This window comes from Diabrotica undecimpunctata, chromosome 7 (genome assembly GCF_040954645.1).
Source record: "Diabrotica undecimpunctata isolate CICGRU chromosome 7, icDiaUnde3, whole genome shotgun sequence".
NCBI lineage: Eukaryota > Metazoa > Arthropoda > Insecta > Coleoptera > Chrysomelidae > Diabrotica > Diabrotica undecimpunctata.
Window position 1 is genome coordinate 86,807,670 of NC_092809.1, and position 20,536 is coordinate 86,828,205.

Sequence of the window (20,536 nt, forward strand, 5' to 3'; positions counted from 1 at the left end):
TTGGTTCTTAACCACCTCATCTAATTGTGCAACATAAATAATGGACTATTATTATCTGCAAATTTAACCGTTAATGGCCTAGGCTTATTACTATTGTTAACCTGCCAATACGAAAAACGGAAAAACGTGGAAACTGATAACGAATATTTGGTTCTTGTTACAATCCTCGAGTTACTCAATTGAGTTACTTTGAGAAAGTTGTTCCTAGGCCTCGAGACAATCCTTAATCGATGCGAATCTATCTGATAACTTAGAAATTAAATCAGATAATTTATTAAACTGATCTTAGAATGTATAGCAACTATTACGGACGATTCTTAGTGACTTCGATTTTGTCCTAGTTATTCTTATAACTTCTTCTTGTGCAATATTTAGACATTGAATATGAATACGAATATGAACAAGTTCGTTTGAAATACCTTCTATAATTATTACACCAGCATCCAGTTCAAATAATTCTAATATGGCACCCATTTTTGATGTTAATAAAGATTTTTCTATCTTACCAGTAAAAAAATATATAAAGAATAGTAGGAAAATGTAACTTGACTTTCACACACAATACAAAAAATCCAACAACGCTAATTGAATAATTAAATTACCACGTTTAAATATGCAGAACACAATAATTATTGTATAAATACACAATATGATATTAGATATACATATCTAATATTAGGCTTATAACAAAAGTAGACAGGTGGTAGACATTGTGGACTATCACAGGTTGTGTTTCTCTGCATGTGCTAGCAGAAGAAAAGAGACATCTCTATGAGAGAAGAGAGCATTTGACAACAGCTATAAAAAAAAAGAAGAAAGGAAAAGATCAATGGAAAGATGGCAAGAAGAGGAAAACAACAAGGAAGATGTTGCCCAGTGGACCAAGATGCTGATCCCGAGCCTAAGCGGACTGGTTAGATTGTCTGTTTTAGGGCGTATCTTCATAGGTTCAGAAAGACAGATACAGATAAATGCCTATACTGCGAATATTCCGACATTGTTCCTCACACAATGCTGAAGTGTAATAGATGTACAGTGGAGAGAAACAGAGAAAGAAATAGGTATGAACCCTGTGACTGTAAGAGAGATGATCGTGAAGATGACTGGAAGTACGGAGGGATGGAATAGTGTTCACAATTACATCCGAGCAGTCATTAAAAAGAAAGAAGAAGAAAAACACCAACCGAGCCAATGACAGAGATAAGATCTAATTACTATTTTAATGGAAATAAGCCACAATTGAAGGTTAAAATAAGTTTATTGACGTTTGAATCTTTGATCTTGCACTAATAACTTGTTTATACTCAAACAATTAATAGAAAAAGAATAGTAGTTGGTACCAAAGTACATCTAGCCTTCATCGACCTAGAAAAGGCGTATGATACAGTTCCAAGACTTAAATTGTGGCAACAACTCGACATTAGTCCATACCTTTTAGGAATAATTACAGAAGTATACAGGGAGAACACTACTTAGCTAAAAATCGGAAATAGACTATCAGAGCCAATAAAAGTAACTAAAGGACTAAAACAAGGATGCAGAATGTCACACTCACTGTTTAATTTATATATTGAGGCAGCCCTCCATAATTGGAAAAACCACTGCCTGGGAATGGGAATCCCCATAGGAAATGACGTACTGTTCTCCCTGAACTTTGCGGATGACCAAGTCGTCCTAGCTCAAGATTTTTATGATCTAGAATTTATGATAAAGCGTCTATACAGAGAATATGTAAAATACAAGTCAGCATGAAGAAAACAGAATATTTAGTTATCAATTCAGATGCAAGGTTTGAAGTGTTGATCGACGAGGACGTGGAAATCAAACAAGTGGCAAAATTTAAATATTTAAGTGCACTCATTGCTAAGAACGGCTTGGGACAAACCGAAATTAAACACCGAATTACTCAGAGACGTAAAATTGGGATCGCAACATTTCCAAAAGGAACAAAAAAATAATAGGGCAAACCATGGTTGAATCAGTTCTTTGTTATGGCTCTGAAGTATGGACAATTGTCAATGCAGACCTGAAGAGAAGATTGTTAGCAGTTGAAATGGATTATTTGAGAAGAAGTGCTAGAACATCAAGCCAGGAAAGGAAGACCAATGCTACAGAAACGGTCATTGACAGAATAGAAAAAAAGGGGTTTAAAATGGTTTGGACGCCTATTGAGAATGCCTGACGAACGTTGGCCCCAAAAACTTCACAAATGGATGCCCCCTGAAAGAAGAAAAAGAGGTAGAACTTGAAGCTCATGGAATGAAGAAATTAGAAGAGCGATGGAATCGAAAAGTTTGGAGGCGGAGCATGCCTTAAACCGGCAGGATTGGCGGAGAAGAACGGGAATACGGCGATAGCCGTCTCCGAAATGTATTGTATTTACAAGTTGGCTTATTCCCATTAAAATAGTAATTACTTTAAAAGCAACAAGAAAATAGTTTCAGAACAATAGATAAGATTTAGATAAGAGAAGGGAGTGTTCCAAAAATGTCTTTGCCCCACTTTTGGAGTACCGAATAATAGATACCTGAATCTTTGGCACTGCTATCTTTAGAACTTTAAATTAAACTAAAACCAAATTTTAGGGACTCAAAATGGAGGTAGCATAAAAAAATTTCAAAACCCAACCCTCAGACAAATTCTGTGTACGCCACTGGTTATGCAAGGAGCACTATTGTTTATAAATACTAAAATAATGAACTAAAAACGCCTAAATAGTTTTGTAAAACTAAATAGGTTTTTTATAGATATATTACTTATAGAGTGTAAATTTTATAATATCGTACTTTCAAAATAAAAGTTGCAGTATCTACTATTCTGTAACTCTGTAAGTTTCAGCATGACCGGTTCAAAGTTCAAACCGATAACATTCCTATTAAATTTTGTTGTTATCTGCCAAAGTGTTGTACAAAGTAATTGATATGGCAACCCTGTTAGTGTGACGTTTCGCTTGAAGCGTTTCGAAGCCGAACGTAATGCTATCTATCGATGATAAATACTACCATTGCTTCAGATGGAGCCATCTCCCTACATTACAATTTGAAGGCGGCAGTTCAAGACATAATTCTTGTTTAACGAGATTTTTCATATGTTTAGGAAAAAATATTTAACTTTTTGTGGCAAATATTTTCCACTTTTACAGTTTTATATATGTTTATGATAAAATTTTCGGTTTCTTACCGGTAACTTTATTATAAGCCGAAACATATTATTTTTTGTACTTTTGAACAAAACTGTAAATTCAAAAATTTTCAAAAAATTCATAAGTATTTCTTATAATCATATCTTGATGCTGTAAAAAAATTAACAAAATCCTATGTTTGGTTTTCCCGCTTTATACTTGGAAAAAAGTAGTTTTTTGAGTTTTTTCAAAAACGAAAACATGAAGTTTGTTTAAAAGTTGTCAAAATACTTCTAGTCATCACATATACCTTCTCAAATTTTTTCAAATTTTTTGAATTTGGGGGGTACAGATCAACCTTAAAAACAGTGGTTAGCAGCGATCTGCAGAGACCCCTTCAAAACATTTGCGTGTTTGCAACATTTTAACTCTGACGATTATATGTTACCTAAAGGACCAAATTCAGAAAATCTATTAAAAAATTATAACACTTATATTTATTTTATTTATTAATTATAAGAATTACCTGACTTATGTGACTGGTGGCATCAGGAAGAAATTGTCCAAATTCTGTTAAGAGATCGCTTTGATTTTCAAAAAGTTTAGCTACCTGACTATACACTTCCTGTTCTGTGAGATGTTTTAGACTGCTACCTATGCTTGATGATTCCTTTAATGTGCGTTGTTCTTTTTGATACGTATGTAGTATTTCCAAAAACTTCTTATATTTTTCGGGTTGACCTTGGAAACGACTCTAAAACACAAAAATAACAATTTATTCTTTTTACTGGCAAAGCAAAAATAGAGTATATAAATTAACTTGTAATCCAATTTTGAAAAAAAACAGAAAAAATACTTTGGTAATTATTTTACTATAATTGCCATACTAGGCAGTGCCTTTTGATTTGGTCCCCTACAATGTCTGAAATAGACATAATCGTCGGACTTTGTATAAAAAAATTGCTGTACAATGTTCGAATTTCAATAAGTAGCCATGCGTCAAAGTTTGGGAGAATATGACAGATATCGATTCATATCGATTTTAACGATTATTCCCCATTTGTTATCAAATGACAAACAGACATCAAGGAGGTTATAAATCCATAATTAATTAGGACTTCTGACTGGATTGTAGGATTAAATTATTTTAAATTATCATACACATCTCTTGAAAATCTGAAATATTTCACAAACATCTTGTATTATAGTGATGTATCTACATCTTGAAGATTTGAAATGTTTCACTGACATTATCACTCTATTGTAGAATAATTTCTTCTTATGTATATTTTAGTTTGACACAGCATTTTATCATATTCTCGAGTCGAACACCATACGACGAGTGACAGACATCAGTGAAATAAAAACTGAATTAGCCAAAAAAGGACATAAAGTCAGAAATGCGATGAATTGCATAATTAGAACGACGAAACAACCTTTAAATATATTCTTCGTCGATTTATAACCAGCAGATAACAACAAAGACATTTACAAATTGACAAATCTTCAAAAGAGCTATACAATTGAAACCTCCAAAAATAATAAATGGCATCACTCAATGCATGAGATCCAAGCAATATGGTCACTCAAGATCATACTGTAACAGACCATTTGTGTGGAGAACATAATACAAAAACCTGCAAAAAATGATACCCTGCATGTGCTTTATGTGATGGTGCCCATCTAGCCAACTACAAAGGATGCCAATTCTATCATAATTTATTCAAACCAAACAACGCCAACAATCATATTCTTCAACAAAACGCAATCAGTCATAAAATTCTAATGCAGTAAGAAATGGTACCGAACAACAACCAAATATTAATGACCTAATTGTCAAATTCCTAGAGGAATTCAAAAATATATTCCAACAAATAGTACAACAAAACACCAAGATCCTAAACTTGCTGACAACACTATATCAAAAATTCAATAGCTCCATTAAAATAGCAGAGTGGAATGCCAATGGAATTCCATACCACAAAAATGAGGTTAAGTTATTTCTACTACACAACGAAATTGAAATTCTATTAATCAGTGACAGCCATTTCACAAGTCAAACTTACTTTAAGATACCTCACTACACAACCTATTCCTCAAACCACCCAAACTGGATCAGTTGTTTTGACAAAAAATACCATTAAACATGCAAAACTACCAAAGTATGCTCAAAATTGCTTTCAACTACAGTTATCAAACTCAGCACAAGGTGTTACGAATCAACAGTCGCAGCGGTCTATTTTCCACCCGATACACTTTAGAAAGATTTCAAAAAATGTTTTGGAACTCTAGGACATAAAATGTTGAAAATTCCTTGAACTATTTAATATTTAAATTTATATAGTACGCTCCTGGGCTATATATAAATTTTGGTGTCTTTGTGTACACATCCCACACTCCCCAAGAAAGAATTCGGCGATGAAGTTAAATATGATTATTTTATTTATTTGTACGTGTTTTGAACTGGAAATGTTTCAAGGTTATTTTGCGATATTGTTGAAGCGGTTTGACGAGAAATTGGGGTTAGCGGGGAAGAAAAACTGCTGGCCCCAGCCGATATCGAGGGTCGAATGAATTCCAGTTTTTAGGTTGAAAAGGGTAACGAAAGTATGTAGACGTTTTAGAGAGTCGGTAAAGAGACCGGCAAATTTGTTGAAAATAGAAAATAGAAACTATAGTCTATGTAATGTCAGTTTAGAAAAGAGTCACCACTATTTATATTTTTTTGGTATCTAAGAGGATTTGTGTCGTTTACAACAAATTGGAAATATACCCACATTGTTCCAGTCCTTTTAAGAAGCAGAGTTCCAAATTTTGTGTTCCGTGCCAAACTTTCAACCTCAGATTTGTATTCGTCACAATTAAGAAGCCGTTTTAGAGTACTTTTCCCAGTGGAGATGAATTTGTTCGTGTGGCAGGGAGTTTAAATTCCAGTTACTAATCTCAGAAATTTTAGTGCATTTTTTTGTGAAACTCAACTTTTTTGTGTTCAATTTTAAAGTAAAATAGACAGTTTAATAATAATATTTTGCTTTCATAAGACAGGCCATTCACGTTCCGATTTTTAGTCCGACTAGTGGTCAAACTTCCGTAGTTGGATCTGAAATCGGACCGTGAGTGGGCTGGTTGGATTATTGGATAACTAGTGGTACGAGTCGGAACATCTAAAGGGACTACTTGAAGGTCCGACTTCCGACTGGCGACGAAGTAGGAGCGAGAATGGTGAAGTTGGAAGTCGGATCACAGGTCAGATCGAAAGTTTCCTCAGTCAGTTGACACTTGGCACCTATTACGTATGAGATTTCTATGAATTACTTTACGCAAAGATCCTTAGTTCGCAAATATTTAATAGAAAATAAACTTTCAATTGTATGAAAATTACCTCTATTAAATACACGATTCTTCATCATCATCTACTTCTTGTTAGGGAAAATCGTTTTCCTTTCTGTAGATCTATTTCTGACACTTCCACACAGGTACAATTTCCAACACTCCGGATTGGCTACAGAAGAATTATCAACAAACAACGAAAATGAAATCATAGTTGTACTGAAATTAGAAGTAACTGTTTCTTTATATTGTCCTGAAGTTATTTTCTTGTGGCATCTTATGCAAATTTACTATTTTAATTGTAAATAAGCCTGAATATTAGTTAGAAATTAAATTTATTTGACGTTTCGACTTCAACTTTGGAATATTTTAATAAAAATTTCGCAACAGCGAAAAAGTCCCTTCTGAGGTAGTTTTTGTAATCATCCTCATGACACTGAGCAATTTCGTGTCACAATAGTTCACACGATCAACAAATAATTTCTTCATCCAACATTTTTTCTTCTTTTTTTTTTCAAATGATAAGGAGAACAGGCACAGTGCTGCCATTTTCCTCCTCCTAATTATATTTTGCGTAGTGTTTACTCGATACATTTTTTGGTTAAACGATGTCCACCGTCGTGAAAACAACTAGAACTGAAGTTGGACCGCTAGTTGGATAGCAAGTCGGAGCGTGAATGGAGACGAATATCCAACTAGTAGTCCTACTAAGTGGAACGTGAATTCCCAGCTTAAGGATTTGTAAAGAATTTGTAATAATTAAAGTTCTAAATCTTAGGGCGTGGTCTTAGCTATCATTTTATTTGTCCAGTTTTTAAATATTATAAATATTTTTGTCATTAATTTGTTTTAATTTTTAGAAAAAGATTAACCTTCATGGATAGTTTATCTAAAAAGATATCTTTATTTGTAATATTTTTTTTTGCTACAGTTTATAGTCTTAGCATTTTTTTTAAGTTTTGTAGCATCTCCCGAGTTTGTAAACGGATGACATGTAATGTTTCTTTGTTATTTTTGGTATAAACCTTTGTAACTATTAATATAGTATTTTGTACCATTTAATATCTGTAACTGTTTGTGGTGAGACAGTAATTAATGTTTAATTTATTTCTCTGAACCATTTTCTCTATTTATTTTTAAAAAAGTTCTATAACCCCTTTTGTGTTTCTTTTTTAGGAAGGAAGAGCCTTTTTCCTTCATCCAGCAAGACAAGGATTCTTCGAAGCGGCGTCCTTATTTTAAATAGCTAGAGGTCCTTCTTGTTGTTGTTTTGTTACCCATTTGTCTAGGAGATTCATGTAAGTACCCATTTGTTTCATTTTTTGTAGTTGCCCCTATATAATCCCATAGTTTCATTCACTTATCCACGACCCAGCTACTCCAAATAAACCCTGAGTGCCGTTCACATAAGTTTCGTTTATTTTGCTTGCCCTATCTCCAGCCCAGTAACTTCTGTCCCAATTTTCAACCCCATAATAATACCCTATATGGTAGGCAAAATATTTCGTTACAAATTCATTGCAGGGAGAGACTTCAACAGCAAACATGTATTATTTGGATCACGTCTCACAACTAAAGGCAGAGAACTAGTGACCTTAACACATGAAAAAACAACTACCACCCTTTGCCAACAGACTCTCCTACATACTGCCCAATGGATCCAAACAAAACACCTGATCTGCTGGATCTATTTATCACTCAGGGCATCTCTCCTGCTTCCATGGCAGCTACGACTAGATCCAACCATTCCACAATTATAGAAACCATTAGCAGCTTCATTGTCTACAAAAAAAAATGGCCACGCCAAGGCTGCACACTGGGAGAACTAACTGGAACAATACTGTAGCAAATTAGAAGATATCAGTCTACAAGTAAGCCTCAATACAACAAGAGAGATAAATGAAACACTAACAGCCTTAAACAACACTCATAGTGGCCGTAAACATCACAATAGACTGAACAAAGTTGCCCCAGAAATGGTACAATCAGTTCACGAACACATTAGAAGTATTTCTAAACATGTTAGCCATTATAGTAGAACCGCTAATCCTAAGTCTATATAAATCATGATCTTAGTATTTCAAGCCTCTATAAGGATTACTACATTGCATGGTGTAAAGAGCGTAGTATTATTCCAGTTAAAGAGGATCAGTACCGAAGAATTTTTAACTTAGAATACAACATAGGGTTTAAGATGCTCAAAAGCGATACGTGTTCAATCTGATTCACTTAAATGTTATGATAAGTTCAAATAACGATAATGAATCTGAGGCTGAAAATCTCCAAGTAAAACTACGCTTTACGCTCTCTGCCAAAGATTAAATTAAGACAAATGAAGAAATTCACAACACCGACATAACAACAAACATTTGACTACAACAAACCTTACCCCACCCGCCATTGACTGTTGGCGTAGCATTTTACCTTCGAAAAGCATGGACCTATCTGGGTCCTGATTGTCTATCTGGGCAAGGTCATATGTTTATGTAGACAGAGTCAGTTGCAAAAACAGGAAGCTCCGAAATTGCTAGTGGACTTCTAAAATATATAACCGACGAGCCAACAAGATCTGAAAATCTTGTAGTCTTTACCGACAACTGCAGAGACCAAAACAAGAATTGGCTAATAATGGCGTTATGGCTTCAATTAGTTAGCGAAAATTTTTACAAAACTATAGAACATCGTTTTCTAATATCTAGGCACACTCATTTGCCTTGAGATAGATTTTGCTTTCATAGAAAAACATAAAAAATATGTTAACCCATTAGCGCCCAGTGATACCATACGAAACCACAAAACACGCCTACTTCTCTTGCCCCCCTGAAACCTATTAGAAACGATCTTATGGTCTCATCCCCTTTCCTAACTATAAACAACAGACCAGTAGATGTACACCATACTAACACTAACCGCTCATCAGTGCGTTTGTAACATTTGTAGAGTAAGTGTGATTTTTCAAATATTTGGTCTGTCGAAGTTGGGACGAAAAGATGGACTTGCATTTTGTGTAAGTAAATTTTATTTATCTATATAATAAATTTTAACGATATTTTGTAAAAAATCTATGGTTAATAAAACAAACATGTTTATATCCTTTCTGTCAAATTTAAATTTATTGAGACATTTTTGTAAAATATGTGTCTTACCATATATGTCGGTGATACCATATGGTATCACTGGGAGTTTATCATATAATAACTATGTGATTTGAAAACAAAGTTTTCAGTGTTTTATTGGTTTATAAGAAACTATGCCTTATTTAAAAATCAAGCTAATCCAAATATAACTGTATAAGATTTAAAATGGTTCTTTGGAATATTTTGGAATTCTTACTGGATATAACACTGTGCCATCAAAAAATCATTACTGGGATATAAAAGACGATCTTAATAATAAATTTGTGACCGATGCTATGCGTCGCAATAGATTTGATGAAATTCAAAAATATATTCATTTTGCCAATAATACACAGATCAATGAATCAGACAAGATGTGGAAATTACGCCCATTTATGGAAAAACTGAAGAAAAAATGTTTGGATAATTTTGTGCATGTAAAAAATGTTTCATATGATGAAGCCATGATAAAATATTTTGGTCGTTATGGATGTAAACAATTTATCCGAGGCAAACCAATATGTTTTGGTTATAAAATGTGGTGTTTAAATACCAATGATGGCTACCTGATCAATTTTGATTTATATCAAGAGACAATCCTCGTGGAAATAAATCTTATGAACATATTTTTGGAAAATGTTCTGCTCCTTTAGTACGTTTTTTAGAAGATTTAACAGACGATAAAAGACAGTTGCGTTATGCCATTCATGTTGACAATTTGTTTACTAATTATAGTTTCCTTCTAACTTTAGGTCAAAGAGACTTGTGAAATGTCCCAAGAAGATTTTTATAGTTTTGATTATATGGGATACCACTGAAAATCATTAACTTTATTAAACTCTTCTACGCAGGATACAAGTCAAATTGGAACACTTAGGTAACGTAAGAGAAAAACATATGCAAACAAGAATTGACAAGTGGACAGGAAAAAATTGACAAATTTGCACAGTACTCGGACACCATTGGACTCTGAATACAGAGAAAACCAAACTCTTAAAAAATAATAACCATCCAGATAATAAAATAATGATAAACTGTAAGGAAGAAGAAGAGGTAGACAAGTTCATATATTTGAGATCAGTCATGGAAAGGAACGGGGGGTTGTAAAAAGGATATACAGACAAGAATATTAACGGCTCAACGTGCATTTCACACTTTAAAAACGAAATATCAGAACCAATCAAAAATTAAAATCTTTAATAGTTGCGTCAAAAGTATACTACTTTACATAGCAGAAACATAAAAACAGGACGAAACCACAACTAAAAAACACTGTTTTTGTAAAAATCTTATATAAAAATTTTGAAAATATACTGGCCCAACAGAATACTAATACAAAACTATGGGAAAAAAACAAAACAAACTAACATATACACACAACGCAAAAGTCTAGGGATATTTTTATAAATAGAAGTATTTTGTTTATCTGTATTCGACTTAAAAAAAGTAATACAAAATTTGTAGTTTAAATTGTTGTCAAAATTGTATGTCAAAAACCATAAATTGCAAAAAAAAAACAGAAAATTAAAGCAAAAAAAATATATTGCAAATCACCCATGTTTCACTTACCACCATAAAATGTCAAACATACGAAATATAAACTTAAAATAAAGTATGGCCACCACGTTGGTTTATCACAGCTCTACATCTACTGTTCATGCTCCGAATCCTATTGTTAATGTCTGCTTGAGGTAGTTGTGTCCATTGTTCTCTCTTTTAATTGAAAGCTCTTTTAATTGAAACTCATTGTAGATATTGCCCATATGTGGAGTAATTCTTCGTTGGAGCGTGTTCCATACATGCTTAATGGGATTCAAGTCCGATGATTGTGCTGGCTACGGCAATACATCACTAACCTCGTTATCCAACCAGTTTGTTACAATATGCTCAACATGTGACCGAGCGTTATCTTGCATAAAGTAAAAATTTTCTCCAACAGCAGCAGCAAACGGGCGCACAACAGGTTCAAGAATAGTGTCCAAATATTGCTGACTTGTGAGAAAGCCAAGTGGGAAAATGAGGTCAGTTCTTCGGTCAATCATGATTCCGCCCCATACCATTAATGTACCACCTCTCTATGCATACACTTCTTGAAGATGTCGTAATCGTTCTTCATTTCCGGGTTGTCTCCAAACTCTTGTCCGACAAGAATCTGGATGAAATCCATATCTAGAGTCGTCATTAAACAAAACTGTGGCCCAGTCATTGCTAGTCCTATTCTGAAACTTTTGACACCAGGTTAATCTTGCAGCGTGATTGCCTCTAGATAGAGATAGACATCTCAGTGGTCGCCGACTACGAAGATTGGCTTCATGAAGACGATTCCTCACAGTACTGCTGCTAATTTTTACATTATGTGCAAGCTGTATTTCATTAACCAGCTCGGGTGCTGTGATTGTTGGCTGCCTTCTGGCATTTAAAATTAAATATCGGTCTTGAGCCACGGTTGTAGAGCGACCACGTCCTGGATATTGCTCAGCTGGACTCCCAGTGTCTCTAAACCGACGCCACAAACGACTTACGACGCTTTGGGAGACACCCAGCTGGTCAGCAACTTGAGTTTGTCGCATACCAGATTGAAGGAGGCTCACGGCTCTATTCATCTCGTCCAACGTTAAATGTTGTCGTTGCATGGTAAAAAAACAATATCTTTAACTCACCCATTAAGCAAGAATGGTATAAAGTGACTAAAATTAAAAATAAACAAAGCATGAAAATGTCGATTTTTTTGTCCCTTATAAAAAACTTTCTAAAACACGTATTGCTATCAGTTTTACAATTTTTTTTGATAAGAAGTGAGTGTCTGTATCAACAATTATAGTACAAGCAAATTTATATGGTCATGAAATTTCTGTCATAGGTATTGTCAAATTATTAAAATATCCTTAGACTTTTGCGTTGTGTGTATTTAACTACTACATTAAAGTGGAAAAATGGAAATGGATTGGCCATACTTTGAAGAAGATGAAAGCAACATAACCAGACAAGCACTTGAGTACCAACCATAGAGGTAGATCAGACAACAGCTGGAAAAGAACTATAACGAGAGAACTAGAAAAAATTAGACTAACATGGGGTGAAATTAAAAACAGAGCAAGAAATAGAAGATAATAGAAGGAAATAGTACACAGTTTATTCAGAGAAAAAACAAGAAAGAAGAAGCGCTGACCCTGTCAGTCAGCAATCTTACACTTTCGGCCAAGAAACACATAAGCGACCAATACTCCACAACTAGAGAGAGACATTGTTCTGAACTAGAGAGAGATGCTTTAATTTTATGAAGGTTTAGTTTAGTTTTGAGAATTTTATTTAAAAAAAATTTCATTTTAATTCATTTCAAGACAGAACGACACTCGTCTGTTAATTATATTCTACATTGTTGATAACTGTTTTCGACTGTTTAATGTTTGCATACTTTATAGAATATTATGAAATACGTAATTTGTCAACTGTAATAAAAAAATGGCGCCAAATTTGAAGATTTGTATTTACTGAAAAAATTTATGTTAGCATATCTTGAAGAAGCAAATACACTTTGCAAAAGCTTAAGACATTAATTAACAAATTTACTTATCCTACTGTGTCGGCGTTATACTTCTGTTCTTCCTATTTCTTCTCCTCCTCTTCTTCCCCTTTTTTCTTTCATCTGTGTCCATCGTTTGAGATGCCACACTTCTCATTTCCTTAGATTCAATATGTGTTGTCAAAACATCTACTTCATTTCCTGCGTCTTCTTCTTCTTCCTCCTCTAAACCTTTTTCCATTATGTCCTCTTCAAATTTTATATATTTGTTTGAAAAATTAATGTTTGTTCCATACTTGTCTAATTCATCGACTCCAATGACAATATGATATTTCATGTCCTCAATTATAAAACAATTTATCCAATATTCTTTACTTTTGAATCTCAATGTCAAAACAATAGCCTCATTCGTAGTCGAAATTTTTTTTGAATTAGCACTCACTAACCTTATTCGAGAAATATTATACTGTTGAGAATTTAATCCTAAATCATTTATCAATTGTTTATTAACTAATAATACCTCTGAACCAGTGTCCAAAAGTATATTAACCTTTTTATTTTTAATATATCCATGTAACATAACCAAATTATTTCGGCCGTATTCAATCCTTTTTCCCACTAAAGTGATAAATTCCCTAGGGTGAGTATATATTCCCAAATTCAATTTTATCCCTGTTTTTAGTGAGCCCCTCCCGAAAAGACGGCCCTGCTCTATTGTTTTCCACTTCCACATTGTCTATTTCTTGGTGTCCTTGTTCATCTTCTCCTTCTCTGATTAAACGTAGGTTGTTTATTTCTCTGTTTTGTGTTCTTCCTTGTCCATTGTTGTTGTTATATTGGTTTCCTCTATTAAAATATTCCCGTCCTGGATTTGGCTGATATGGTCGACTGTCATAATTTCTCCCATTGTTTTGAACTCTATTTTGTTGATATTCATTTCTATTCTGTTCATATCTATTTTGATTAATATTATTTGGATATCTTGGTCCTCCATTATCTCTATATCCATTGTATCGGTAAGGATTGTCAAGTACGAGCCGGTCTGTAGTTGAGTGTGCGGTTTGTTTGGTTGTTCCCATTGTTTTCCGTTTGCCTACCTTTCCTTCTTTCTTTTTTTCGGGCCTCTCTTACAGCTAAGAACTGGCATAAACTGTCTATGTCTCTATATTCTTGCAATGTGACATAGTCTTCCATTGCATGGTAAAATTGTCTTGCTATCAATTCAACTAACTGTTCTTCCGAATAATTATAATTTAAATTATAATTTCCCATATTTCCCATTTTGTAGTTCACTATTGACGACCATCTGTTTTTCTTTTCCCCAATAATACCTCAAAAATTTCCTTTCAAAATCTTCCCAATCTTGTAACTCATTTTGCTTACTCTCGAACCATAATGCTGCGTCTTCCTTAAAATAATTCCTTATCATATCCTTAACTGGGTGTTGTTTCTTTATATCCCCGCCAAATTGGACCTTACTTTCTGCTCCACTGTGTATAATCACTTGTCTTCTTTCTCCAGTATTATGTTGTGTTTTTACTTCCAATAATTTCTTATCTAATTTTTCCAATCTATCCTCTATTTCCTCATCTCTATCTTCTACACGTTTCTCCAATTTCTGTATTTTCTTGGTATGTTTTTCTAAATTTTGGCTAATTTCCTTTGTTTTCTGCTCTACTTCATGTTTCACCTGTTGTAAATACAATTGTACCTCCTCTTTATGCTGTTCTAGTTTCTGTTCCATTTGTTTAAAACCTAGATCTTGTTGTTTAATGTTTTCGTCTATATGTTTTTCTATTCTTTCTGCTTGTCTTTTACTGTTTTCTTCCTGTATTTTACTGTTTTCTTCCTGTATTTGTAGCATTTGTAACATTTCTGTGCCACTCTCCTTGATTGTTGTTTCTGCAATACTATTTTCTTCGTCTACATTTTCTATTTCTTCCTGGCTATAACATTTTTCGGTCTCCTTTTGTCTTTTGTTGTTTCTTGTTTCCATTTTCTTTCCTTTTTCTGGACTATACAATGTGAAAGTACAACCCAATTGCAATATTATCTTTCCCTCTTCCCCACGAATGTTGATCAAATTAAAATATCTGGTTATGTAAAAAAATTATTCAAAGCGAAAAAGGTTTGAATAAAAATCAAAAATAAATTTGTCGAAATTTGGCAGAGAAAAAAAATTAGAAAAATCCTGTAAGAAAGTATATATATTTTCCAGTACACTTTGTCTGGGTATTGGTGTTTCTGTTTTTGCCACACAGGTTGGGCGACAATTGTTTTGATTCTACTTATTTTCTTAATGTAATTATGCAAAATTATAATTATATTTATTTTTAATTTTCTTAATAGATCAAAACTCTTCTTGGGCTAGCTCAAATTAATAAGTAATCTCGGAGTTTTACGTCATTCAAACAACAGAAATACAAAGCCAATACTCAGAGTAAGCTCATGGATAAATAAAATTCAAAAATAAATTATAACCGTTTAATAAAAAATATTGTGTTTATACCAAAGAAATAAATGCATTTTTTAATGACAGAATAGATTGTTTAAACAAATAATCTCTGAAACAAGTATTTAATTTAATGTACAATATAAAAAAAATACTACCTACTACTACTACTACTACTAATAAAAGAGAAAATCAAACAATTAGAGACCATGATAACCAACATAAAAGTGCTACCACCTGTTATATGTTATAAGAATAACTTAGAGACGAAACGACACATCATATGAGATTCAAATTGCCATCATTTAATAAGAAGTCTTCTTGGTCCATATATCTTAAACAATTTGAAGCTATTGTGACAGCTAATTATTGGACAGAACAAGAAAAGGCTGTTTGTCACGCTGCTGTGATGCTGCGGATATCCTATGATCGATTCCTAAGGGACAAATAAAATGTTACCAGACCTTGTTTACTCGACTAGACAAACGTTACGGAGATGCCAATTTACAAGTCTACAAAGCACAACTAAGAAGTAGAATTCAACGAGCAAGTGAACATTTGAAAGAGTTTAAAACAGATGTTGCTCGTATAGTGCGGTTGGAAGAAAGTTAATTAAAGTAAGCTTTACGACTAACAAGATCGAGAGTTCTAGATGAAGCGCTCGCTATTGCCTCGGGTTCAAGGCTTTTCGGTGCTATAGAGGAGTGTAACTTAAATTATTTAAATACAGGAAGCGAAACATTAATACCTAGATTTGGAAGTAATAATAAATCTGCTGTAGATATAACAATATGTTCTAGAGATATAACTTTAAATTGTGATTGGAAAACTGATATTATACCATTCGGTACTTCAAATCATTTTCCTGTTCTAATTGAAAAACATTTTAATACTACTCAAGTATACTTTAAGTGTAAAAACAAAGTTAATTTAAATAAAGCTGACTGGTCCCTTTTCTCTCAGATAGTATATGAACAATTAGATGAAAGTAATAACGAAAGATCTTATAAAAGTTTTATAGAGTCACTAAATCATGCTACAAAACTAGCAATCCCACAGAAGAGAACAGAGATCAAATCAGAATTTAGCAAAGTTTGGTGGAATCAGAGATGTGCAAATGCCATTAAATGTCAACAAGAAGCTTTTTTGCTTTACAAAAGGCAGTCAAATTTAACTAACTATTTAAAATATAAAAATTCAGTAGCAGTCGCAAAAAAATAATATTACAAAGCAAAAAAGATTCTTGGCAAAATTTTTGTAAACAACTTAACAGAAACACACCTATAAAAGATATATGGAAATATATAAAGAAAATAAAAAATACATTTAATCCTCCAAAAAATAGGATCCAGGTAGGGGAGTGGGTAGAAATGTTCTTCAATAAAATTGCTCCAAGTTGGGTGGAAACAAATATTCGGCTGATTAGTTCACTGAGCACGGATGATATAGATAGGGAATTCTCAAGTATGGAAATAAAACAAAGCCTCAAAACTAACACTAATACAGCGCCCGGAGTTGATAACATTTATTATAAAATGCTCGCTAGATTGTCAGAATCAAGTATAGAAATTTTTCGCAAAATAATAAATACAACATGGAATCGGGCAGAATTTCCAACAAGCTGGAAGGAATATTCAGCAATCCCAATTCTAAAGCCAAATCGAGATGCGGAAGATCCAGATTCATATAGAGCAATTTCTCTAGCTTCTTGTGTCTTAAAAACTTTAGAAAGAATGATCAAAGTCAGACTAGTTCATTGGCTTGAAAACAATAAAAAATTACCTAAATTACAGTTTGGCTTCAGAAGAGGATGTTCAACCAGTTCAACCTAGTAAGTGATATAAATATCGCTTTTACTAACAACAAATCACTTCCAGCAATTTTTGTAGATATAGAATCAGCATATGATAATGTAATATTAGACATTCTCTGTGAAAAAATGGAAAAAAATGGGAATTTCTCAAGCTTTGACCTCACGTATCAGATTACTATATTCCGATAGAACAGTTTCAATAAATATAAATGATAAAATATTGGGGCCTAAAACGACCAATATTGGGTTACCACAAGGAAGTATACTAAGCCCTGTACTATACTTAATATACACAGCAGATCTGGAATGTAAAATTAAATCTGAGACCATTTCTATACAATTTGCCGATGACATTTGTATATATTCACCATGTCAATATATTGAAGAAGGGTGCAAAAAATTAAATATAGCTTATAAGAACCTCAATAAATGGTGTAATGAAAATGGTCTAAAAATTTCCAGGAAAAAAACAGAAGTTTGCATTTTCACGAGAAAATGAAAAAACATTCCAACCGAATTAACATTGGATACAACAAAGTATAGCGTATGTGCATCAGTAAAATACCTAGGAATGCATCTAGATAAAAAAATGACATGGAAAAATCACATAGATTATCTAATCAAGAAAACAGAAAAAGGAATTAACATCTTACGGTCAGTATGTGGAACAAAATGGGGATCAGATCCAAATGTAGCAATCCTTCTGTACAAATCCTACATTAGGTCAATACTGGTTTATGGTTGTTTCTTCTACGACCAAGCTTCAAAAAGTCAACTAGAAAAAATAGACCACGTAGTAAATAAGTGTCTAAGACTATGCCTAGGGGCTTTAAAAAGTACACCAATTGATTTTTTATTTGCAGAAGTAGCGGAAACTCCACTAAAATATCGCCGAAAGATTTTAGCTTCCAATTTTATAGCTAAATTAAGCTCCAAAAAAGCGACTTAGTCCAAAAAATTAATATACTGTTAACATCGGATCTTACCCACAGTTATTGGAAGTTGAAAAAAAGTTTAACTATTACAGAGTCATATTATGTAATACATAACGTAATAGAAGAAATACGCTTTTCAGATATAGATCCATTATATAGTATAAATATTTACAACATCCATCCAATTAACTGTGTTTTTCTCCAAGATTATTCAAAATTTCACCCAAGAATTAGACAATACATATTTAAGCAAGATTTAGAAAAGTATCTTCCCAGATGTCGCTATATATTCACCGATGCATCAAAGAGTAACAATAAAGTAGGTTATGCTATATTTGATTCACATAATAACATTAAAAAATCTTATAAATTAAATGAAAAACTAACAATATATACGGCAGAATTAATCGCCATATTAGAAGCTCTTCTTTATATAAGTAATATGAAAGTTACAGAAGAATCATTTGCAATTTGTTCAGATAGTAAAAGTGCTGTTATCAAAATAAAAAATATCCACCAGGTCAATAGTAATTATATTTTTACCAAAATAATTACTAAACTTCATTAACTACAATCTCAAAAGATTAATGTATCACTTGTTTGGATTAAAGGGCATTGTGGAATAAAAGAAAATGAAGAAGTAGACGAAGAAGCTAAAATAGGAAGTAGAACAGGAGAATATTTAAAGTATAAATGTCCTCACAATGAAATTGCTTGCCACGTAAAGCCCATATTACTAACAGAATGGAGAGAAATGTATAGAAGAAGTCCAAAAGGAAAATTTTATAAAAACATAGTTACCGAGCCTCCTAGCCAATCTTGGTTCTCAAGACTGTCGGGAAGTAAGCGGTTTTTCTCTGTATTGTGCAGATTAAGGTTCAACCATGTTTTAACTCCGCAGTATAAATATAAAATAAAATTAAGTGATTCTCCTAATTGTCCATGCGGAGAAGAAGGTACAACAGAGCACATGATATTAGGCTGTTCTAAAATAAGTAATGGTGTAAAAGTATTAAGTGAAGAAATAACCAAAATCACTAAACCATATAACCTAACCCAATTATTAAGTTCAGAAAATTGTAATATTTATCAAATTTTGTATAAACATATTTTATGTATTAGATTCAGTTTATAGCCTATGTTTTTTCCCTTTGTGCTTACAAAGCCCTAAGTCTATCCGATGTCCACCTGTCTCGTCTAAATGCTCTGATCGACCCCTGAGCGTCAAATTGTATCCTAGTCTAAATCCCAAATTATATAAGATAAAAAGATAAGAAAAAAAAACAAATAAATATATGTGTGTATATATATGTATATATAAAAAAAGAAAAAATAAAAAACACACAACAAAAGGAAATAATTCAAAACAAGCTGAATATGTTATAAGAGAAATAAAAATCTAAGGTATAATTATTGTAAAATTAGATATATAGGAAATATTTCTTTGTAAAATTAGAGCAGGACTATGATTGTATAGCAAACGAGAAGAAAGTAAGGAGCACTGCTTTAGAGATTCCGAACAAAAAATACAAAATAATTCCAAAAAGGTATGATGGCGAATGGACAGACACTCCGAAGCCAATAATGCACAAACACACACACACACACACACACACACACACACATTGCCTTGGAACACGAAGTAGCTAGTCAAGCTTCACGTAGCTATCGAGTCCAAACCACTGAAGGCGACGTATAAAACGATAAATGTCTGGAGGAAATCGTACGGAAAATAGTTTGTGACACGATGCCGAAGAGACGCGATCCCAGACGTTGGAATGGTGGCGACGAAGGTCACATTCGCTAAATTGCAAAAAAATAATATAACAGTCAGAAAGTTAGAACAGGTCGAATACCGGACTGGAAGAAGTCATTCAAATGCTGATGATCTGTCCAGACGGCGATGCATTGCAAATGGTAATCACTGTCGTAAATTAGAGAGAGAGAGAGAGAGAGAGAGAGAGAGAGAGAGAGAGAGAGAGAGAGAGAGAGAAATTTATTGTTTTTAAAATGAGTTTACATTTTAAAAAAATATAACATAGAAAACTAACAAAAAGCCTGCATCTCTGTATTGCAACGATCAGTCTATTTGTATTATATGTATATGATGTTATTTTACCCGTGAATCCTAACCTTGAAGATAACGATCATAGTAATTGTTATAAAACTTTTTTGGCAATTATAAAAAAATATAATGAAGGTATTGTATTAATTACATTTTGTTTTTAGTAATATATTAAACTCAC

The 20,536-nt window shown here is 33.1% G+C and overlaps 1 protein-coding gene across 3 annotated transcripts in view; it reads right to left on the reverse strand.

The window, feature by feature from the left end:
• Sin3A (SIN3 transcription regulator family member A) overlaps nucleotides 1-20,536 on the reverse strand; it is a 319,966-nt gene that overhangs the window by 259,982 nt on the left and 39,448 nt on the right. For all 3 annotated transcript variants that reach the window (XM_072537654.1, XM_072537655.1, XM_072537656.1), the window contains exon 3: nucleotides 3,648-3,875. In XM_072537654.1, the coding sequence (XP_072393755.1) occupies nucleotides 3,648-3,875 (228 nt within the window). The remainder of the gene's footprint in view (nucleotides 1-3,647; nucleotides 3,876-20,536) is intronic.